The sequence below is a fragment of the Neolamprologus brichardi genome, chromosome 16 (genome assembly GCF_056152115.1).
Source record: "Neolamprologus brichardi isolate AB-2024 chromosome 16, ASM5615211v1, whole genome shotgun sequence".
Taxonomy (NCBI): Eukaryota; Metazoa; Chordata; class Actinopteri; order Cichliformes; family Cichlidae; genus Neolamprologus; species Neolamprologus brichardi.
This window is the reverse complement of record NC_142119.1, coordinates 29,720,107-29,744,380: the sequence shown is the minus strand read 5'-3', so window position 1 is coordinate 29,744,380 and position 24,274 is coordinate 29,720,107. Positions and strand designations below refer to the sequence as shown.

At 39.4% G+C, this 24,274-nt stretch overlaps 2 protein-coding genes across 6 annotated transcripts; both read right to left on the bottom strand.

The window, feature by feature from the left end:
• Window positions 1–5,183: 5,183 nt before the first annotated feature.
• Window positions 5,184–16,217, bottom strand: LOC102791738 (high-affinity choline transporter 1-like). Its single transcript, XM_006802393.3, has 9 exons — window positions 16,081–16,217; window positions 14,620–14,872; window positions 14,224–14,337; window positions 13,659–13,814; window positions 13,343–13,491; window positions 12,887–13,030; window positions 12,499–12,652; window positions 10,705–10,922; window positions 5,184–9,736 (listed from the first exon to the last, which is right to left on the bottom strand). The coding sequence occupies exons 2-9, from the start codon at window positions 14,801–14,803 to the stop codon at window positions 9,083–9,085; spliced, it is 1,773 nt and encodes a 590-aa protein (XP_006802456.1). The 5' UTR covers window positions 14,804–14,872; window positions 16,081–16,217; the 3' UTR covers window positions 5,184–9,082.
• A 1,694-nt stretch (window positions 16,218–17,911) lies between these two features.
• LOC102791066 (claudin-14-like) lies at window positions 17,912–23,433 on the bottom strand. Of its 5 annotated transcripts, none has more exons than XM_035912795.2 (4): window positions 22,536–23,433; window positions 21,701–22,156; window positions 20,070–20,326; window positions 17,912–19,074 (listed from the first exon to the last, which is right to left on the bottom strand). In XM_035912795.2, the coding sequence occupies exons 3-4, from the start codon at window positions 20,301–20,303 to the stop codon at window positions 18,565–18,567; spliced, it is 744 nt and encodes a 247-aa protein (XP_035768688.1). In that variant the 5' UTR covers window positions 20,304–20,326; window positions 21,701–22,156; window positions 22,536–23,433; the 3' UTR covers window positions 17,912–18,564. The 5 variants fall into 5 exon arrangements, with proteins under 5 accessions (XP_035768688.1, XP_087685741.1, XP_035768690.1 ...); XM_087829615.1 differs by having other exon boundaries at window positions 21,701–22,018; XM_035912797.2 differs by having other exon boundaries at window positions 22,595–23,433.
• Window positions 23,434–24,274: the final 841 nt, after the last annotated feature.

Below are 24,274 nucleotides of genomic sequence, written 5' to 3'. Positions count from 1 at the left end.
CTGCTTTGGGCAGAGCTATATTAGACATTATCAGCTACGATAATGAATGACCGTGCTTACATGAGTGAATCAGATACAGTACTTTATTATTTAAAAACACCTGACAGTTTGTGAGGAAATAGCTTTATTTTTTATAAAGTAAACATATTTCCTTTTAATATCAACAGCTACATCAATGTCCAAAATCTGTTTAAGTGGAAAGTGTTTATATTTTTAAAGAAAATCTTCTGAGAAATTCAATTAATTTCAATGAAATGTCACTAAAGTATAGATTGTATGTTATTATTGCAGCTACAGGATCAAAAAGTAGCACAGAAGATATCCTACAGATTGCACCTTTAATTTTAATTTGTTACTTTGTTCCCAGAAAGCTGATTCAGATTTTTCTTTTGGTTCAGGCTCATGCTGGTGGTGTAATGGTTTGGGGAACATGTTCTTGGGACTGACCATGTCGCGTTATGACAATAGTGGTTCCATCTTCTGATGGCTACTTCCAGCAGGATAACACATAAAGTCACAAAGCTCTGATTATCTCAAACTGGTTTCTTGGACATGGCCTCCATACTCACCAGATCTCAATCAAATAGAGCACCTTGGGAATGTGGTGAAACAGGAGATTTACTTCATTAATGAGCATCCAAAAACTCTGCAGCAGCTGTGTGATGCTATTATGTTAAAATGGACAGAAATCCCCGAGAAGAGTTCCCAGCAACTTATTGAAAGCAGTTCTGAAGGCAAAAAGGGGTCAAACTTCATAAAAGCAAGGTGTACCTAATAAATTATCCAGTTTAATTAGCAATGGTGTCAGTGCCACACAGGAATGAGAACATTACATAATCAGTGATATTCTAGGATTCACAGGATTGCTCTGAAAATATAAAGAACCAACAAATTTGAGTGTTTGTAAGGTTTTTGCAAACGTTCTGCATTTTCTCTTGTTAGTGTGAATAAAGACATTTCTCCTTTATTCCGAAATGTGGTTCATTTCATTTTTAACTAGTAAGGACATATCAAAAAATAAATAAATAAATAAAACCCTCTGGTTTTATCCACTTTTCCCCCATGAGATCTGCTCTTAAGTGGTGAAGGACAGAAGCAAGGACATAACTGGTAGGCGGAGACTCTCAGTCCAGGCAATCTCTCATATGAGCTAAGGGTGCCACAGTAAATGTCTGGCCTTCCCATTTATTTTGCTCTCCTTCTTTTCCCCTCCCCTGTCCAGAGAAGTGGAGCACTTAGTCTAATGTGAATAATGACGATGACTGTTTTCCAGACTGGCCCTCATCCACTGCCCTTATTGAGAAAGCACTAAATGGGCCAAGATTTACTTCTATAAACGACATCATCTCTCTCGCTCTCTTTTTTCTTCATCCAGCTCACATCTTTCTTTAGCATTCTAGTTTTTTCTTTTATGCCTTTATGTCTGTTATTGCATTTTATCTGCTACTGTTTTCATTTTTCCGTTTGCTTCCTAACTTAGGCTGATTGCTTAACTGTTTACTTAACTGATTTAACTGATTGCTCATGATCATTTTGCACAGTGTCTTTTATTCATTAAGGATAACGTAGCTTGTAGCCAGAATCAAAGTGAGTTCTTTTTCTTCCACACCTTTCACTCTGTTTCCAGTAGGCTACTTGGCTCTGAGCTGTTCATGCATTTTACCGCTTATTCCTATTAACCTATTAGTTTAAAATGTATGCGGCTATCTAGTCTTGGCTCACACTGTCTCATAAAGAATTATGGATAGCTTACAGTATTTCGCCCCTCCATCTTTCTCTACAGCCAGGGATGCCTGGGATGCAGATTAAAAGTAAAACCTCCTCCACCATTCAGAAACAGACCATTCAGCAGTCCATTCAGAAACAGACAGCCTTTAGATCAGACGCCATGCAGAGCTTGTCTTGTTTGACAAGTCCAGCTCAATATTGTAAAAATGCTACTTTTGGCTACTCTCTTATTAATAAGGGGTCACCACAGCAGGTAGCTCCACATATTTTTGATTTGACAGATTTTTACACCCAACATCATTCATGATGCAACTCCCAAGGGATAAATGTCTCCTATTGGGAGCTTTTGTTTGCTAGAGGCTGCAAAAGGATGACAGAAAAGAGCCAGACAGGCCTTCTCTGACTCCATGTTTCATGGTTGAGTTAAGAACTCGGAAACACTAAATTTGAGAAGTCCCAAGAGGGAGCTTGTATTAGAAATCTTATTTAGCCCCATTAAGAGGAGGAGGATTGGCTATCGGAGGCTTGTGATTCGCTGGCAACCTCTTTAAGTCATACCAGGGCCTTTCCTGGACACGTGGATATAAAGTAATGGCATGGCAGGATTGTTATTCATTTAATTAAGCAGCAGATACTTTTTACAAAATATGGTTTCTAAAGGAAGAGCTACTTGAAGTTCAGTCAGTGTGTCTGGAAGCACAAAAACAGCTGCACTTAAGCACTGAGCCAATCACTTATTAAACTCTCAGTCTCAAAAGCATTTAAAATGTAAAATAATCAATAAATAAAAGATGTGAGTCCAAGTCTGTAATTTGTTGTTTCTTCATCAGCATTTTCAGCTGGCTTTCCTGACTTTTTGTCATTTTAGAGAGAATAAGTCATGAGTTGTGCTGCAGGGCTGAAATATGTGTGTGAAGTGCATGCTAGTTCAGGGAATGTTCAGGGAATTCTTTGTTGTGTTAAACACAGAGAAAGCTTCAGTGAGGACAAAGTTTGTATTATGATGCCTGAGGCTAGCCTACAGGGTTAAAAGGGAGTACATATATGGATGCATGGAGACACAAAGACATCAGCTGGGAGTTCAGTCAGAGGTTTATGATGATAAACACACGATGAACATCACAGGGTTGCACGTGGAACACAAAGGACTCTGCTAAGGAAGAAAACATCTACATTACTTATTACACTTTCCAACTTTTCATCTACCCTCACCTTCTTCTATACATCCATGAATCCTCTCTGAGGTCTTCCTCATTTCCACCATTTTTTCACTATCTACAGTATTCCAGCATACTGAAGCCATGACTAGTGGCCATAATCTACAGGGTGGGCCATTTATATGGCTACACCGTAATAAAATGGGAATGGTTGGTGATATTAAAGTCCTGTTTGTGGCACATTAGTATATGTGAGGAGGCAAACTCCTCAAGATGGGTGGTGACCATGGTGGCCATTTAGAAGTCGGCCATCTTGGATACAACTACAATAGGAAGAGGGCCATGTGACACATCAAACGTATTGGTAATGTCACAAGAAAAACAATGGTGTGCTTGGTTTCAACGTACCTTTATTCTTTCATGAGTTATTTACAAGTTTTTCACTACTTATAAAATGTGTTCAATGTGCTGCCCATTGTGTTGGATTGTCAATGCAACCCTCTTCTCCCACTCTTCACACACTGATAGCAACACTGCAGGAGAAATGCCAGCACAGGCATCCAGTATCCATAGTTTCAGGTGCTGAACATCTCGTATCTTCACACCATAGACAATTGCCTTCAGATGACCCCAAAGATAAAAGTCTAAGGGGGTCCGATTGGGAGACCTTGGGGGCCATTCAACTGGCCCACGATGACCAATCCACTTTCCAGGAAACTGTTCATCTAGGAATGCTCGGACCTGGTACCCATAATGTGGTGGTGCACCATCTTGCTGGAAAAACTCAGGGAGCGTGCCAGCTTCAGTGCATAAAGAGGGAAACACATCATCATGTAGCAATTTCAAATATCCAGTGGCCATGAGGTTTCCATTGATGAAGAATGGACCCACTATCGTTGTACCCCATATACCACACCAAACCATCACTTTTGTTGTTCCAACAGTCTTGGAAGGATCCATCCAATGTGAGTTAGTGTCAGACCAATAGCGGTGGTTTTGTTTGTTAACTTCACCATTCACATAAAAGTTTGCCTCATCACTGAACAAAATCTTCTGCGTGAACTGAGGGTCCTGTTCCAGTTTTTGTTTTGCCCATTCTGCAAATTCTGTGTGCCAATCTGGGTCATCCTCGTTGAGATGCTGCAGTTGCTGGAGTTTGTAAGGGTGCCATTTGTGAGTAGCTAATATCCGCCGAAGGGATGTTCGACTAATGCCACTCTCCAGTGACATGCGGCGAGTGCTACGCTGTGGGCTCTTGCTGAATGAAGCTAGGACAGCCACTGATGTTTCTTCATTAGTGACAGTTTTCTTGCGTCCACATTTTGGCAAATCCAACACTGAACCAGTTTCACGAAACTTAGCAAGCAGTTTGCTAACTGTAGCATGGGAGATGGGTGGTCTCGTAGGGTGTCTTGCATTGAAATCTGCTGCACTGACCCGGTTACTGCTTTTTCGAGATATCAGCACAATTTTGATCCGCTCCTCACGTGTTAACCTCTTCGACATGTCAATGGCTGTGAACAAAGAGAAACTTGTAAATAACTCATGAAAGAATAAAGTTACGTATAAACCAAGCACACCATTGTTTTTCTTGTGACATTACCAATAAGTTTGATGTGTCACATGGCCCTCTTCCTATTGAAAAAACAAAAGTTGTATCCGAGATGGCCGACTTCTAAATGGCCACCATGGTCACCACCCATCTTGAGGAGTTTGCCCCCTCACATATACTAATGTGCCACAAACAGGACTTTAATATCACCAACCATTCCCATGTTATTACGGTGTATCCATATAAATGGCCCACCCTGTATAACAAATCTGGTGCAGTATTCGACATGACTCACCTTTTACTGAACGTAATACTGTGAGGAGGAAACAATGCAATTTGAAGATGTCTTCCACCAGCCAGGGGTCATGCTGGGGTCCAGACTGTTTATTTGTGTGTGTGTGCGTGCGTGTGTGTGCGTGTGTGCGTTAGACTGATTGACAGCCTTGACAGTTTTGGCAGTTATAAGATTCGGAGGTGAGCATTTTGATTGATGATTCCATGTGGGTGGCAGCCTGTAGATTAAAACCTCTAGTAGACAAAACACACACACACACACACACAGTCGACTCACATTTATTACTTGGAGGCATACTGTAAGCCATAACTATCATTCACTGTCTTACCGTAATGCCGTTCTGCCGTTACTGTCTCATCTCTACATTTAATACACTATAGAACAAACGTGTGGGTACGCATAGATAAAAGAAGACCAACTCAGTACTTTGCTAAATGAATATAATTTATTCAAGTGACCTCACGATTACAACTATACTCTTATAGACACTGCATGAATAAATAAATAAATAGCTGTAATTTCACTGTCAACAAACATCATTTTCAGTGCTGCATTTAAACTAATTTGTTCCTATGCTTTTTTCTTTTTTTTCTGGTATATACATTTATCACACAAAAATACAGCGTCATTGTTATTTACGACATAGAGCCAAAAACGTGTCAGTCTACCAGCTGACGTTGATTCTTTTCTGCGTGTGCGCTCGGGTTTGTGGATGAACCCTGGAAACTACGCACTCATCTGTTGAGGAGAACATTTACATTCACATTTAAGTCCAATGAGATTGCCTGACACTTTGCATAGCATCAGACCAGACTGCCCTGTTTGAAGCTGAAGCTGAGTTATCATCGATCCCAAAACTGGTTCAGGCCAGATCAGGATCTAGTAGGTCCTACTATACCTCAGCTGATATGGCTGCACATGGGGATCAAGTCCCCTTTGCTCTCTGTAGACTAACTTCAAGGCCATTCTGACATTTTAAAGGATGAAGGCTGGTATTATTCTAGATCTTTTACATTGCGACCTAATTGCCTAAAAAGGCAAAAATCATAAATAATATGATCGTAACAAGTTTTGCCACTGAAGACGAAACCTTAGCTTTTCTACCCCCAAAACAAAACATCATACTTCTGGGATCAATAAGGATCATGTAAAAGGTTGAAAAAATTTGGGAAACAGCCAGTTAAAATCCTTAAACTTTCCAGATTAAAACAGGACCCATCGCCTGTTCAAGATCACCTACTGGTGCAAGTCCAGACAGCTTCCAGCACATCTGCTATTTTTTTTGTCACTCAGTAGCAGTCACATTCACTTGTACCTCTGCCAGTTATGCTTGATCTCCTCCGGTGTGCCAACACAGTAAAGCTTCAACTCCATTTATATTTTGGGCAAGTGCTCACATTGTTTGAGGTCATGTTTTTTCAGATGCCAGTAGAGCAGTAGGACTCCACAATGGTAGTCTCACACTTCCTGTCGTACTCATGAGCTGATGTTGCTCCTTCATGGTTTGAACCTACAAACCTCGATCAGTTTGAAGTAGATGTTGAGGTTTGTGCACAATTTTGAGATCTGTGATAAAATCTCACAGAGCAAGTGGTCATAGCAGGACTATCAGAAAGCAATGCAAAATTAGCAGCAGCACAAGAAGCTATCTGAGAAGGTGATCTTGAGGGAAAAATTTAAACCAGGTATAGTTCGCTAAACTTTTTGAGGTCAGAGAGGACCAAAAGACCGACTAACACATTGTTGATTTCGGTCTCACTTGGTAATAATTGTTGACAAAAACATCTAGAATATTACCAGCCTTATCCTTCAATGGAAAAATATTTCATACATGTCACCTTTTCAACATGTACCTAAATCACTCATTTTTTACCACTGACGTTTGAATTAAGGCAAGTCCATAAGATTCAAAAAGACACTAACGAACCACAACGATGCTAAGAGGAGATAAACACAGTGAAGTCAACTGGACAACAGTAACACATAACAATGCCAAAAATCTTCTTAACTTGACAGATTTTTTTGTTTCTTTTGTTCTTTTTTCCACACAGGGCAGCAGTGTGTCCGGTAGTTTAAAACTGCCAGGCCCGTGACAATGTAAGGACTTAAAGTGAACAATGTATGAGGGTGCTCAATCAAGTAACACTTCAACGTTCATCACTAATATCGCACTGTAACACACTCCTTACAAACCATCATTTTTGAACCTCTGTGCAGCATTAATCAAATGTCCTGAGGGCTGATCGACTTGGGGCCGGATCGATGATGACTGGTGCTACTAACACCATCCTGGGAGGAACAATCATTTCCTGTCCCCACTAACCTGCTGTGGCTGGCCAGTCAATACAGCTTTAGGATGAGAAAACAAACTATCATAGGCGCGCGCACGCACGCACACACACACACACACACACACACACACACACATATATTTCAAAATGGTTTCTGTGAGTTCATGTTAAAAATAAAAATCACTGAAGTGTTCTTGATTACTTTCAAAGTTCACTGTCGCGTCTTGCATTGAGATTTATTTCCAGGCTGCTATTAGGTTCCAGTCATTTATAAAATCTGTTTGCAAAATGAACATCATGTGCTTTTACTGGTGTCAGTGTTACCATTCCAGCTGTAAATGAATGGTAGTTTAAAGATGTATTCCCATTGTATGTTTGACAAAAACAACGAGCAAATTGATTTTCATAATGCATTGAAATGAAGGGAAGACAATGGCTGCCTGGAAAGTACAAGGGGAAAGAAAGGTCACGGGGTGGCGTGTAATAAAGTCAGAGCTCCTGTCTAATTACTCTGATTCATGATGATTCAGCAACACACAATTTAGGTTCAGTGCAGAACTTTAGTGTCAGTAGCAGGAAGCTTATGATCATTCTCCCAGTCTCCCTGTGACCATCAAACTTTATTCTAGAATAAATACTGGTTCAAATGACTACATCACTGAGCTCAGAACCACTCTTTTGTGCTCCAGACTATTGTTGTCGTTTTACTCGCTGTTTTGGTTTTCTGATTTCACTATCACCGTCTCATCAGCTCACATTAAAGAGATTGGGTTAAAGTTACAATAAAGTTGTAACTTTAGGGACTCGTCAGTACTGACAGGAATAGCAAAGATCAAAACAGAGCTGAGCAGAAGCTTCATTAATCTGATGGATAGGTACTTTCGGTGGCTCCCTTAGTTCCACCACAGAGGATGTAACCGCATATTTTATTTGGCATGGATTTTTACAGTGGATGCCCTTCCTGACGACACCCTGCCATTTATCCGGGTAGGGACTTGGGTCAAAATAGTGGGAGTACATTAGCCTGTGACCTCCTGAGGCTGGCTTTGTGTCTCCTCTTAGTTATGAACTGGTGATCTTTCGGGTGTAAGGCGAGCGTGTTAACCACAACACCACTGGGCCACCCATTGCATTCAAATGAATGATAATTTTGCCCTGTATCTATAAAACACCCCCACGATGAATTCTTCTTATGCTGTCACTCATTGATCGCTTTTGTTTAGTGTAATCTTGTCAATACAACAAAGATGGTAGTTAGCTTGCTAAGTGTTGGCAGAATGAATGAAAAAAAATGTTTTTATGGAACGCTGTTTGGGATTTTGCTGATTTAGTCAGTATCTTCTATTTGGTAAAGTCAGGGTTTGGTCATATAATTATGGACTTCAGCAAGAAGATTAAATCGAGCTGAAAACAGAACATAAAACTTGCAAACATCAACTGGTCTTCAGGTTTAAACAAGACATGGTAAAAATCAAATTCAGTAAAATGTATCTAGCTGTACAATGTGGGTCCTAAAAATATTATTGCTCTATCAATAACGTTGTTCTACATGAAACTCAAAGTATGATAAAAGCTTAGTTGTCAGGTACATGTAAACGAACTTACGTATATTATGCTTTAAATAATGACTTGTAGATGTGGACACAGTTTCTTGGTTAGATATTGCACTATTTTCATGATCCACAACAACTCCTTGTAGACTTGCTCATATAGGCCTGCTGTACATCCATCCAAAGTTCCTCCGATCGCTATAGCAGCACTTAAATGAAAATGGTTGAAGTTTCACAGAGTCATGATAAGAAAACATAAGAATGAGTGTGGCATGATTCACACAGGTGATTGAGTCCATTTGCTGTTTCTAGGCAAGGAATCTCAAAAAGAAGGAGGCACCATATTGCCGTCAGAAACTTTTGGAGTCACTTGAAAGCCACAGCAGATGCTCTGTTGATTTGGCTCCCAGTGTGGCAGTAGTAATTTTCCTGAAGAATATTGATGCCTCTTTTGACTGTTCCTTCTTCTTTACATTCCTTGGTTCTAGTTTACTTTGTGCCTTAAATGTCTAATCTTCATTGTGAAAAGCCTCTGGACTAGATGCCCCATCATCACTGAGGACCTCCGTGTTGGTAAAGGTCCCAGCAAGTGAGGCACCCAAGACCTGCCTGACAGGAGCCATCTCTGAAAGAATTATGTTATCATGGTTGCTTACCAGTGTTGCCTTGTCCATTATCTCCTTGCTGTGCTTGGAAACAACAGCATCCAGGAAGTCGTACTTATGTGACAGCATACCACTTTCAAATAGATACTTTGTCAGGTAAGAAAAAAACACATTGGCCAAGAGGGATGCCGCCATGGACACAGACTTGAAGGGGAACCTCTGCTGGACAAAGTGCTCTACATCTCCAGTGAGGTGATGGACCTTCTCCTGGGTCACCCAGCCGGGGTAATAGATGAATGGAGGTAGTTTGAGGTAGGGCTCCCCTCCACCAATGCGCAGCAGAAGACCAAAGATATAACCAGCCACAGAACCATAGGTGTTGGTGCCCTTAACGAACAGTACACTGAGAAGTTGGGGGAATATGATGACATAGACCAGATCAGAGCTCAGGTACCACAGGCCGTATACTGATCCTGTTAACAATGCCATGGCAGTGGCCAGAGCTCCGAACACAAAGATGGTGAGGCGCATCACCCAAACAATCTCCCGATCTGAGGCCTGTAAGGGAGATGAAAGGGATAAAAGAGTAAAGAGAGAAACACAACAACTGGAGGGGAATAGGGTGTTAACTTAAATGAAAGTCAGTTCAGATAAAAGATTAGAGCCTACAGCTAAAGTAGTTGCACTTAGATACGAAAGCGCTTGGAGATGTAGGTTCTGTTTGAAATTATTCACTCATTTACTTCTCCATACTCTTATTATTCAGGGAAACTGGATGTTGAGAAAAGGTGAGCTCAGTGGTACAACAAAACAACACTGTAGGGCACTATTTGGTCTTAAAATCAATGGCAACAGGTCTTATCGAGTGATTAATCCAAATTGTATTTATTTTTTCCCTCCAATCATAATTAATATGTTCAAAGGAAACCAGAAGAGAGGTATAAATATGTGTCTAGCCACTTTTACAACACAACCGAGGTTTGGGTTTGCATTTCAACCAGTGGTGTGGGGGATCTTGGAAAAACTGGCAAGCATCTGATTAGCAATTGTTTCATTTTTCATTTTTTTAGAATGACAATGCTCCCAAATACACAGTTAGTGCAATAAAAGGATGCCTAAATATATTTTTTCCTACCAAAATATAAAGAAAAGCAGGTTGACTTAAGACTTTTGCACAGTATTAGCATGCACAGTAATTTTCACAATTCTGAAAATTAATGTCTGTTACAAATGTGATGGGAATGAATAGCAGGAAATCTCATTGGGACCAATTTAGCAGATTGTCTAACCATCTAACATTATCTAACAAATAATTATAACACAAACAACTTACAAAGATTTCCATCTCAAGGTTTCGAGTATTAAGCAAATTCGATAAAGTGCACATTTAATTTCTGCTGTAGGCTCTTGTTTGGTTGTTTTTTTCGTGTGAAAATAAAGTTGATTAATGGATAGGCTGACTGACGTTTGGAACCACTTGCTGAAATTGTGCAGACGTATGTGTGTGCTAGGAATATTGCTCTTACCGACTGCCGAAACGCCAGCTGATAAATGTTTCTGGCAAACATGGAGCTGGCTGAGAGTATGGATGAGTCTGCTGATGACATGACCGCAGCTGACACAGCCCCCAGACCAAAGAAGGAGATGTACGGTGGGCAGAGGTGCTGAAGCACTATAGGAAGGATCATGTCAGACTCATCCTTATCCTTTGGAGGGAGGGAACCATATGTAGTTTGGTTCCAGTCTGAATCAGGACATGAGAAATAGATAAAAACTGATAATTGTAAACAATGCAAATTTCACAGCTTATTATTACGGCTCTAATGAAACATTTAGCCAACCAGTCAATCTTTGCACTCAACTGTCAAGATTATCTATGTGTTAAATTAGAAAAGCAGTCATCAGCATTTGTCTTAATTATTGGTTAGAACAAAAAACAGAAAGAAAGTGCCTTGCATGAGGTAGTAACACAACGTAACTAAAGCTGAACAAACTGTACCTGGCACACATTCGCATTTTAAGATTAATAGCATTACTTTTCCGGCCACCCTGCAGAAAATTAAGTGTACAGATTTCTTTATTACAATTTTTGATCCCTTAGCTTTTCAGACAAAAAAAGTTAATGCTCTCAGTGGATACACATGCTTTAAAGCTGAGAAACAAAAGGCCTTAATGTGCCTAGGTGCCTTAATAGCAGCACAGATTCAATCTGCTGTTGGTCAAAACACAATAAACAAAGCCACAGTAATAATAGCACGAATTAAACTGGATACTGACTGAAAACTAGACCCCAGTTCAACATAGATGAGGGTAATATACTGGTTTGTTAATGATCCGTGGAAGCATATGAGTCAGTATTAAATAATTATGGACATTATGTTGATTAATTGCATTTAACTGTTGTCGATTAATCATTGATAATGGTTAACATCATAAGGGAGCCAATAGTTCTGACAGGCTATGTTGAACTTATTAGATACAAAAGTATGCATGGACGCTGGCTGTACTGATACCCTCATCTTTGTTAAGCCAACATTCAGACGACTATGGTTTATATATATATGTCTTTCTCTACCCATCCCCAGATATTCATAGGCAGTGCTTGATTAGTGCCAGTTCTACAAGTAACGACTTCAGATGGACCAGATTAATTAACTCCTCTTCAGATGTAATATTCACTAAATTGCCATGGTCTGATGGCTCTCTCTCCTCTGCACGTCGTGACAGCATCTGTCTGCTGTTTACCCTCCAGACACTGTATACTGTATACATCACTGTTTACACATCTGAAAAAGGAAAAGGGCTGCTGGGGAGTAAACAACCCCATGAAGCCAGGGTGCTCTCTTTGATCACACTTTCCCATTTGAATAAAGGATAAGGTTCTTGGATGTTTCGATTGTCTTGTGATGTTTCATTTACTGCTTAATCACTGTGCATGTCTGTGCGTGTGCACATCCGTCTTGGATTAGTCTCTGATTAGCGTGTGTTTGCCTAAAAAGTCTGATTTAACAGCTGCAATCCAGACATAACAGCGGATGTGCATATAAAGCAGCGGTGGCACTGTATAGTGATTCATACTTCTACCTGTCTTTGTTGTCCTTGTAAATCTGGATGCAAATGACAGCTAGCTCCATTACTGCTTAAAGAAAGGATTATATATACTACGCTTGGGTACACTGTTTAAAAAGAACTGTTTCTGCGCACTCATCTAATTCAGTTTATTAAAATATTATGGGACCCCCATTTTAGCTTTAAGAATAATAATGTCTGATGCACCTGTGGGTGCATATTTGTGTTTGTGTCTCTGTGTGTATTATTACCAGTGGAAGCCCCTATAGCTCCTATGAGGACAGAGGGGACAGCCATGACCAAGCAACCGAAGGCAGCGAGGAATGAAAGGACCTGGGCGTAGGTAGCTGAAGAAGCAGAAAGAACCCGTTGAAAATAGACCTGCCAGGGAATCCCCCCCAACATCTAGAAACAGAAACACCAAATCAATGCATTACAATCAGCAGTCTAAAAAGAATACTGTGAATCTCTTTGTTTCTATAAAGAACTCCATTTCAGTACTAAGAAACCGCTACGTGCCACGAATGGGTCTCTTAAACACGATGCTTTCATTTTGACTTCAGTGAAAGTGTGTCTGCAATTGACTTTAGAGTTGTATACTGTCTCTCGGTGAAACTTCAGATAAAAGTTATGGCTTACAAGCAAAAAGAAGTTGTCCGCCCAGAGCCAATTGTCTTCAGGCTCAATCTTCCCGAGCCAAGGAGCTTGATAGATTGTTTTCTTGGCTGTAACACCGATGTCTGACACGGCAGGATTGGACAGAGCAAAAGGCACACTGATCCACTGAAAGGAGAAGAAGAAAATCATAATGCAACATTAATACAATAAAACATAAATATGGAATTATTGTATTTTTATACCATTTCAATATCTGGCTGTTGAAATCAAGTTCTACTCTACCCTGTGTTGTTGATACAAAAGGTGCTTTTATCAATTTCATGTTTTGATATGATTCTGTGTGTATAAATTTAGATCTTTTTTTAAAGTTATGTTACTTAAAAAGTTACTTAAAAATCTTCTAGAACTGATAGAAGATTTGGTTTAAATATTGGCTAAAATCATTAGAGCTGCTGGTCGAGTAGCCCCCAAACTCACCAAACCCAGAAAGATACAGAAGAGCTGGACCACGTCTGTGTATGCAACAGAGTAAAGTCCTCCAACAAGTGTGTAGAAGATGGCTATCAGTGCTGAGATCACCACAGACATGTTGATATTTATATCCACTATCACACTGAGAGTCGCACCTGCATGGAAATATAACCAGAGTGAAGAAGAAAAAAAGAATTCACTAAAATCTGGGTAACCTGATGTTTCACTCACAATGAGTTTGGGCATACAATGCAGTATATTCTAAAGCATAGATTAGATTTAAAGTGGTGAGATTCACAATCTCATCCATTGGGATGCCTACCCAAAGCGGACAAAATGGCTGCAGACCAGAAGATTTCTCCCATGAGTGCAGGGATGAACAGCAGACCACCCATCCTTTTTCCATATAGCTGCTGGAAGGGATCTAGCATGGTCACATATCCACGTGATCGCATGGGTTTGGCAAAGAAAAGGCCCCCTGAGTGATGTCAGATGTTGAGATAATGCAGACAAAAAGCAGGAGAGAAGCATTTTAGAACGTTGTACAGTACTACTAACTTAACGTAAAGTGTGCTGATGCTGTATAATAACCTTAATGAATAGACCAAATTCTATATGCTTCAGCAACACAGCTTAAATTTACATTTACTTTAATATCAGTCTAATAGCACAAATATCAGTCTTTCTACACCTAAATATAATATCAATATGAATTTAATGTAAAGGAATTTCTGTCTTAAAAGTAGGAAAACATTAATTTCTAGGCAAAAAGTACATTAACTACATTTAAACTACATTACATTAACTACATTAGGTGATGCAACTCTTTCCCTTTTTAATCTCGCTATAAGCAGATCTATTTATCCAAGTTTTTCTAGGTTTCCTACCTACTACAAGGCTGAGAGCATAACCAAAGGGTGCCTGTGCCCAGGCCAGGCCGAAACCTGGGAGGTAGACATATTCTGCTGTTCCATTAATGTAGCCCCCTCCCACCCAAGTGGCTGAAAAAGAAGAAGAAAACTTATTTGTAAATTAACAAATCAAAAGAAAATATACATTTCAAGTTTTCTGAACTGCATGAGTATAATGGTGAAAACTGTGATGGAAATTTCTACTTCTGCCCGCTGCGCAATCTGTGCGTAAAATACGGAGCGGAAGACCCTAGTCAGTGGAAAGTTTTTTATTTTTTGTCCTTTTGGACCTTACATGGTATGAAAATTGGATAAAATGCGCACGTGGCTGCCGTCGAACAGACACCAAGAAATACAGATTTAAAGACTCACCGGTCATCGTAAATCCACCAACAAACAAGCCGATGTCCCTTCCCCCAACCATGATATTCTCGCTCCGATCTAAGCCATCGCCAACTCCAGAGTTCTTATTCTTCCACGCAGCCCAGATCCCCACAAACAGAATCAGGACATAGAAGAGCACGATAGCCACGAGACCCTCGACGTGAATGGTCATCTTCTTTTTCTCCGCTTCCCCGCCGAGATCAAGTGCTGCTGCGCGCGGACTGGATACTCATGGAGAAAACTTGGAAGAAACAAAGGAAAAAAAACCCTTTAATGATACATTTGTGCTTTGTCAGAAATAATAAAAACACACAATCCCAACCCGCAGAAACACAATTTAAGGAGTGAAGACAAACTGTAACTGCAACTACATGGAACTTCATTTCAAAAGCTATCAATTTAATCAACCTGAAAACAATAATGTGCGACAAATACATTTCTTAAAAGAAACAAAACAGAAGCATTTTATCACCAGTGTGTCGGATCCTAATACTGGCTAAGTCCAAGTGATGCCAGGTGCTTCCAACGCCGTTAGAAATAACAAAGTATTTCAAATTTCTTTTTCAGGTTTTCTGCGCACATGCACGCTTACTGCAAATATTCAGCTGTTACAGTTTTAATGCTCCTTGTTAACCGAAGTTATATTAGCCTGAACAACTAATCATTTCCCCCAATAATAATAATAATAATAATGATAATAATAATAATAATAATAATAATAATAATAATATTTTTTTTTTTACCAAATGTCAAAGTTAAAATTAGTAAAAGTGAAAGTGTAACAAGTAATACATTTATATATACTCGCCAATTATAGTTTAAACTCTTCAGGTTAAACTATATTTTAGATAAAATGACCGATTTGCAAATTCCTGCTCGGAACTACTGCGACCATGAATCTTACCGTATCCAGCAGGGACTCCAGCTTGTTTCACTAAATCAACAGATCGGAATCAGAAACGACGCAAACTCGATCCAGTGGTATCAGTCCAAGAGTGCGCACATTATTAGTGTTACTTTAGTTAGTTCTTTACAACAGCTGAACGTGTTTTACACGCGTTATCCGCCCTCATTTACAGATATTCCTTTCGGTCACTTGACTTAAGTAAGTAAAAAAACAACGTATTTACAACTTTACGCTTTCAAAGATTTGCACCTACATTTGCATGTTTCTGGTAACTCTATTGTGCGCAAAAGTCGGGCACTCCTTTGTAATGGCGATGCATTGGGGAAAAAATCCGGTCCGTTTTCCAACAGATTCATAAAAACAGCTGCATTAATGAGGTTCGTGCTCAAACTCAAACCTGAGGTTCCCCGTTGCGCTGACACCATGGCACCAAGAGGCCGGTGTTGAATTATTGAGCTCTCTTTAAATCGATTGTCAATGCAGTAAAATTCGGCAACCACATATCATTTTAGTAAAGTCATTACAAAATATAATTTTCTTACCTTTGCTTTGGAAAAACGGGTCTAAATAGATCACAACAGCTGGGACTCCAAAAGTAGATTCAAAAAGTGTAAGAGACAAATTATATTTGTGATATATTGCGGTGCCAGTCTGTAATCCTCCTGGACGACCAAACACCATTCAACTATGTTGTTTTTTAAATCACAAATGCTGGTCGGCAGCAGAGAGGGAGACGGACCAAGCGAGGGAGGGGGAGAGGCTGGAGGTGGGTGGAGGGGTGGAGATGAATGGGAGTGGTGGGTTTATTGGGTGCTGTCAGGGTGGGTAGATGGTGGATAAATGTCTTCCAGGGCAGGACGAAAATAGCACCTAATAGAGAATGGCATGACGCACAACCTCTGCGGAAAAGCTTTCCAATATCATAATATCATATTGGCAATAGATGAAACCTTTACTTTGCCAGGTTACATTTCAGGCCTGATTTATGATCTTGCGCAGGTCCTCGCTCGCTGATGATTAAGGCAAGGCGCCTTTACTGCAAAGGCTTGTTGTATGGCGGTGATGTTGAGTATGTGAGCCACGCACACAGGATTAATTTCCACTTTATAAGTCAGCATTACACATTCAACTCTGACGCCTTTTCGTCCAAAGACACCAATCTACTCGCAGGTTCGTGCGTTTGATCAACATGATGTTGAAGTAAACTTTTAGACATTTGGAAGCAGCACAGTTACAGTATTTTATTATATCGCCTTCCTGCACTACTATCTATTACTGTTAAAGATCTGAAGGAACCCAGTTCCGCTGTCCATGGTACTGAACTAACATTTCGTATTTCTAGGTGGTTTAAATCATATTTGGTTTAAATAAATCATATTTAAACCACCCCCTTCAAAAAAAGTATTTGCTTTGGTGAGTACTTCGCTGAGATGTTTAATTTCAAAAATGAAGTTGTTGAAGCTGAGCTCAACATGTGCACGTGAAAGCAGCAGTACAGCAGGGAAAGCCTGTATTGCACATCCATCAAGAAAGGCTTTCACTGATGCAAGAAGTGCCTTAAATTTGTAATTTTTAATGAGGGAGGAAATAAAGTTACCTGTTTAACAAAATAAAATAAGTTTGATCTAATATCAATTCAAAACAGAGTTTTTATATATCTTGCACATGCCCAGGATCTTAATATTACCATACTGTTTTGCTCATTGAAATCTTTGGCCCAACTCAATGTACAGTTCATGTTTTAACCTGTGATTTCAAAGCAAATAATTCCTATAGATATACAATTTATCCCTTTTTCTGGAGCAGTCCAACAAGGTTTAATGTAAATAATCTTATAGTTTCATGGCATTAAATAGATTTTTTCCCCATTAATTCATAATGTAATTTATCTAATTGATGTAAATGATGACAACGACTAGTCTGATTGCTGAAATAAGATAAGTCACTTCCTTGAATCGTGACATGTCCTCTCATTTAGTGCCTGTGTGGCTCTTTTATACAATCATTGGTCTGACAGCCTGCCAGAAAGAGGGCAGCTCTAATTGGAGGGTTTTCCAACTAATAAGCCTCAGAAAGATGTCCACAGTGTTACATGTCAGTAGGCAGACAGCCAGAAAAGCTCCGCAAGGTGGTAATAATTCCACATATATGGCTAATGACTCACAATATGTCAGAGCCATTCAAACAAAAAAAAAAGTGCTCAGATGTAGCGATGCAACTGGTGTCCTATGCAGTACACCAAACAAGGCAGACTAAATAAATACAAGCAGCTCTTCAAAAATGGTTTGGGATGCCTTTTCAAAAGACCTTTGTCGCCATCGAGTGGCTTCGTCAAGAATTACGCAAATCTGAGAATAAGTTGGCAAAAAAACATTGAAATTATATTTTAATGGAGCTTCACAGACATTAACACATACAAAAAAAGGTTTTCTGGGTGTTAAACTTCTAACAATCTATTATTTTACAAACAGGGTTTTAACGTAAAAATGTCACTTGTGATCATAAATTTGCAACGGCCTTTTCCAGTCCCTTTCATCAGAGGATGCTTACACTAGTAATAATACTTATAGTGTCAGGTTTTATTTTCAGTGTCATGAAAATCATTTAAAACACTGAGTACTGCCATAAAATCTTTTTCTTTAAAGGGAACTGCCTTTCAGAAAGAGTTAAATCCCATCTAGGAAGAAGGCCAGATAAATGATCCAATAACATGAGAGTCACAGCAAAGAACATGGAATATCATTTATATCGTCTTTTCTGTGATGATTTCCTGTAAAACACTGCCACCTTCTGGTCCTTCAGGTGCATATGAAAAGCCTTACAGGGTTAAAGCTTCATAAGACTAGCCAAGGCTCTTGGTTGTTTATGTTAGAGGAAAGACAGAGGCAAATATCTGTTCAAAGCTGACTTTGGTGTTTTGCATTATGGGGGCCTTCTCTTTTCTAGCTGATATCCTTTTATGGGTACGCAGGACAAAAAAGGGTCCGTGTCGTCTCACAGTTATTGTTTCAGTATTCCTCTTAGTCTTAGACATAGTTATTGAGCCTATAGCCACTGCTGGAAGCGGAGCAAAGCGAGGGAGCATGGTTGCCTTTCAGGGCCTCGGGGGGCCTGTAGGGTGGAGCAGGCGGATGTAAGTTGTTGAAGACAGGGGGAAGATGTGATGACTGACCCCTCTGCGTATGGGGGGGACTCTGCCGTGACCTGTCGCCACTGCTGCTCCAACAAAGCACCATTCCCCCGGCCAGACTGAGACAGGCCGAGACGTATCCGAGATACACAGCCAGTCCGATCTCATACTTCATCCCACTGTGAATTAAAGGGTTGTAGAAATTCTTGATGACCTCGTTGGTGGTCCAGGACACGGTGACCAGGCAAAGAAGCCCAGCACAAAGAAAACAAATCCCACCGCTCAGGACCAGGGGAGATTTAATCAACGAACCCCGGGCGAAGCGGGTACATTTCATCCCAGTTACAGAGACCAGAGATGCCAGGACTGAGGTGAGACAGGAGATTACCATGAGCGCCCGGGCAGCCTGATGTGGAGAGGGAAACAGTAGACAACTATTAAACTTTGGACTATAAATGGACTCTTACTTTAACAGGTCTGGGCAATGAACCAGTCAATTAATATACTGCTTTTTAATAAGTGCAAACACTCATATTCTAGCCTATATCAAGAGTTATTAATAAATGATCCCTATTAATAAATATCCAACACGTTACACTAAATTGAAACTATGTATGTTTTTCTGAATAGTGAGTATGCTGAGTTTAATAATAACAGCAGAATGACTAAAAACTCACATAAGAAAATATATTCAAAGATATTAATATTATATATATATATATATATATATATATATATATATATATATATATATAGATAGATAGATAGATAGGTAGTATAATTTATTTATTATATTAATAAAATCCAGGAGTGTAAAGTGATTAAAGCAACATAAATTTAATATTCAAGAGTCCTTAAAAGAACAGGCTTCTTGACCTTCCACCTACCTGCCCATCCTAAAACCTTATTCTAAAAGTGAATATGTACTAATGAGTTGGGCTATAAGTATTATTTTCATTAGCATTTAATCTGATAATTAATGAAAACTGAAAACTTTATATTTAAATTGGTCATTGTGCACATAAACGCCTAACTGGGTGTAAAGGTGGAAAATAACCATATAGCTATAAAGTTTCTGTGCAGCATGCTAATTTAAACTGTGCATTGGAGTTACAGAGTTATGTTAACATGCACGGTTGCTATCAAATGAATTTAAGTTAATGATTTTATATTATTATATGATAAGTTAGTAACTGGTTTTGTTTATGAGATGTCAGAATTCCAAAAAGGATTTTTAAAAAGATGCTTACTTCATAATGATGGACTAAACTAATAAGGTTTTCAGCAGGTTTTCAGATAACTTATTATGAAAAAATAAAAAATAAATAAAATAACCACCCTATATGTGTTTTGAGATTTCTGCTCTTCTCATTTCTCTACATGTTGGTGTTCGTGTAGTACCTGCAGGTCGGGTGGCAACGCCAGCAGAGACCTGTACAGCTCGCACTGGTAAATACCAGTGCTGCGCCAGACACACTCCATCCACAGGCCCTTCATGTACCCGGTGGCTGTGATAATGTTACCATCCACATGAGCTCTGCTGCGCCAGTGAGGGAGCAGGGTTGCAACTATAGTTCCTGTAAACCCCAGCAATCCTAAGAAGAAGCCGAGGAGCTGAAGCGCCATGCTGGCCATGATCGGCTCCTTTCAGAGAGATCCTGAAACGGCAAAGTATGAAATTACCGTCAGTAAAAATATATAAACTCTAGTAAAAGGCAGTTAGCAGCATTTCAATTTCCCTTAAAACAAGAAGACAACTGCATTGGATTCTGATGTTTCATAAAAATCAGCAAACATAAACCAATTTAAATACATGCCACTTAAAAAGAAACTTTCAGAACAAAACTACTGACTGTCCCGCAGGCTGAAATGTGGCTGGATTACTCCTCTTATCGCAACGGTTCCCAGCAGTACAGTAATTCCACTGAGCTCACATCCAGTCACAGAGTCTGAGTCATTCCTCAAGTGTCTCTCCCGAGTGTGGGCACAAATAGCTGTGGAAACTTTCAGTATTCTGGCATCCGTCTCTGGTGAGTGGCAGGTGACTGCATGTGTAACTAATGAGTGCGGTGTTCAGCTTCACCTGTTTAACGCTCTCCTCTGGAGGGCAAACCACAGAAGTCTATTTGTTAAGCTCTTCGCCGCCCCTCAAGAAGGCAGAGAGAGAGGAAATTAAACATTTACAGAAACCACCCAAGCTGAGAAGCACCGCTATAAGCCACTAACTTTGAAATTTTTCACAGCTCTGCAGGGTATTTGAAAGCGAAGGACTGAACGACTTGCTGACAGAGCCTCCAGCCGCTGGGCCCCAAACTCTGACAAGAGAGGATAGCAGTGACTGCTGTTGTAATAATTGGCCAAATTATTTTATTTTTCAATGAAAATTTCTGATCTGACATCCTTTGGCATTTAGTTTTACATTTGCAAATGCATGCTGAGCCCTAAAAACACCATAACATTTAGCTGTAGGCTACAACTACAGATCCCGTACCTGAAAAGTGTGAAAAGGTAAAAAACATCCATGCTTAATCATTTACTTTTGTTCCCTAGACTTAATGTCTCTGAATAATACAATGTGGTAAATAAACGGACCAACAATACTATTAATTAAGGGTGCCTTTTTGCTCCCGCATGAATAAAACTGACTTTAAGTTTCACACCAAAGACCAAACTGTGCTTATACAGACCCATTGTTTTGAATTCCTCAGAGAACAGAAGCTGTTTATGAAGCCTGATTATTGTGCAGTGTTAGACCTGGCACTGCCGGAGCCTCTTAAAATATCACATACACACAAGCTTCCTTGTCCTTATTTAATGATTGACACCGCTGAAGGCATAACAATTAAGCAATGCGAACAAAGGCAAAGCTGTGTCTTGTTTAAAATTTGAAATCTGAAATTAGTCCAGTTTAGTCTTTGACTACTCTGCAAACCACACTGCAATACTTACAATATAAAACACTCAGTCACTGCTGCGTAGCCTTACCTGTACTTCTAACATTTACTTAACAGTGTCCACATTTAAATACTCACCAATAAGAGGACTACAGGACCATCATCACAGGTGTCCAGATGGTATACTCGTCCTGAGATGCAGAGATGTACTTCCAGATAAACAGGGCCTTTGACTCCACATTGACCAGCTCCTTCTGTTTCTGCTCTTGTCTGGACAAACAATCTGTGGATGTGTGTTTGTGTTTGTGCGCTGCAGGACTGTCAGCTGCGTGACTGGCCTGTTTTAGATATCATCTTCATCATCATCATCATCATCATCGGCATTATCCCTGTCAGTGTCGGCAGCATCATGTCAGAGATGACATGAGAGACAGTCCCGCTGCTGGCTTCTTGCTCCTGACAGATAAACAGGGCCAATGTCAAATGTGGACCTGGAGGCAGGGCAGCGCTGCTAAGCTGAGGCAGACAGAACAGACATTGTCTTTGCTGGCTGTGCTGCTTTTGTCTCAGTAAATCAGTTCTGCACCTACAGATCTGTTGATAATAATAATAAAAACAAGAATAAATGAATACAGAATTAAATCCAACAACAAACTTGTAGAGGAATGGTTAATGTTTATTAACTGCTATTATAAGCAATTTAAAGAGACAAAACAAAGCTGCAGCCAATTAAGACTCTTTCTAAATACATGACTTGCACATTAGGTAATTTTAGTTAACTAAAATTAAAACGATGTGTAGATGTAATTTAGATGTAACATACAGCAAATTTATTTAGATTTAGTCAACACTACCAGCACGAGAAGGCTTTGGCTTATATAAATCTGTGTATTGCAGCCTATATAAAACTAATAATAGAAAGTAATGAAGATTTAACTAAAATGTCTGAAACAAACAAAGAAAAAAAACTTACCTGAAAACAAAACATGAATAATAATGAAACTAGTGGACTATAACTCCACTTGTACATACTGTAGGGCAATCCAGGAAATGCTGGTGAATTCATCGAAGTTTGAGCTTCTCTCTCCGTGCTTTTCCTCATTCTGTGTCCCAAGTTTAACCTGCCGTGACATCCTCTTGGTATACAAGAGCATTTTCCCAGTCTGTCCCCTGGGCCCTTCATACAAATCTCTGTGACAGCTCTATAGTGAAGAGATGATCCTCTCCAAGGTCTGCCTGTGGGAGACGCCATTTGAATGTGGAACACTTAATAATCTTAGTTAAGCAGAATAATCCTGTGATTAGCAGCTGAGCACGGGTGGTTTGTTGGACAAAGTGCTAGAGGGTAATGTGTGTAGTACAGGGCATTCTTTTTAAACTGGTCTTGCCTGTGCCACATATATTTTGTCAACACACTTTATGTGGATTAACGACGAAACAGCCTACAAAGTCACATATCTAAAGGCCCCTGCTTACGCACAAAACACACACATAGACACAGGTGTTTTGGCCATTTGGCTGATTAGACCTCTGATATGGGGGTTGAGGTTGGTTGGACCAAGAATGAGAGTTAGGTGAGGTCAATAAATTCTATCAGCAAACCATAATGGGAAAAAAGCATTGGTGTGGATGTCACACAGGGTCTTTCAGGTCACAAATCTGTATTTACTGCACACATTGTGGCTTCTCAAAGCATTACAATTAGTTAGCATAAAAATGATAACTCCATTTAGCACTGGGCCACACCTAAACTAACATAAAACCACTTTGCTTTTCTGACATGTCAAAATGTCTATTTTACATTGTGGCCCACATACCTCCCACTTTGATCTTAAGTGTGATGGACCAGTGAAACTCACCCTTCTGTCAGTGCAAAGAGGTTTATCTACATATGTAATCCTTGAGATATCTTAATATGAGAAAAAATTTAATTTGTCACCATGACTTGTTGGGCTTAATTTTTTAGAAATGTGTAAAATTACAGAAACAGTACTGGTATCCCAAACTGTTTCTGTTAATTCACAGAAAATGTAAATCAACATTTTTTTATTTTCATTTTTACCGTGGACGCATTTTGAAAAACTCACTAGTATATAGTGAGATAATGTATTTATTATATATATGTTTATATTTAGTCTTCATAAGTCAATTTACTAATACAAGTAAACATACTGCCCCCCAACCACCAAAACAAAACACATAGAGACATCACAAATTACTTTTTGCCACAATACTTCCAATTCGAGTCCCCAGGCCTTATATTTGACACCCAGGGTCTATTGGCTTGATAATAGGGTAATGGAACAATGCCACACAGTATACATAAGATGTAGGCTATTTAAAGGCTATATCTATCTATCTATCTATCTATGAAAGAACTGACTGTATCATTTAACAACTATCTTACTATTATGTATTAAACATTAACAATACCTTATTTCATTATTTAATAATACCATAGATGAAAAGTCTCTATGGCTTTCTGGGATAACAGCTAACCCAGCTATTAGCTACAACTAGCTATCTGCCACTGTTTTTCAATGAGCAATTTTATTATTTTTTTCTTTTTTCGTTTGATTTACTTACAGTCTGTGCTGACATTTGCTTTCTTTTTAGCCTTAATTTATATATATATATGTTATAATATATATAACATATATATAAAGGTGTTGTAACTTAAGGATATAAATATTTTCCCATCCCTACCGCACA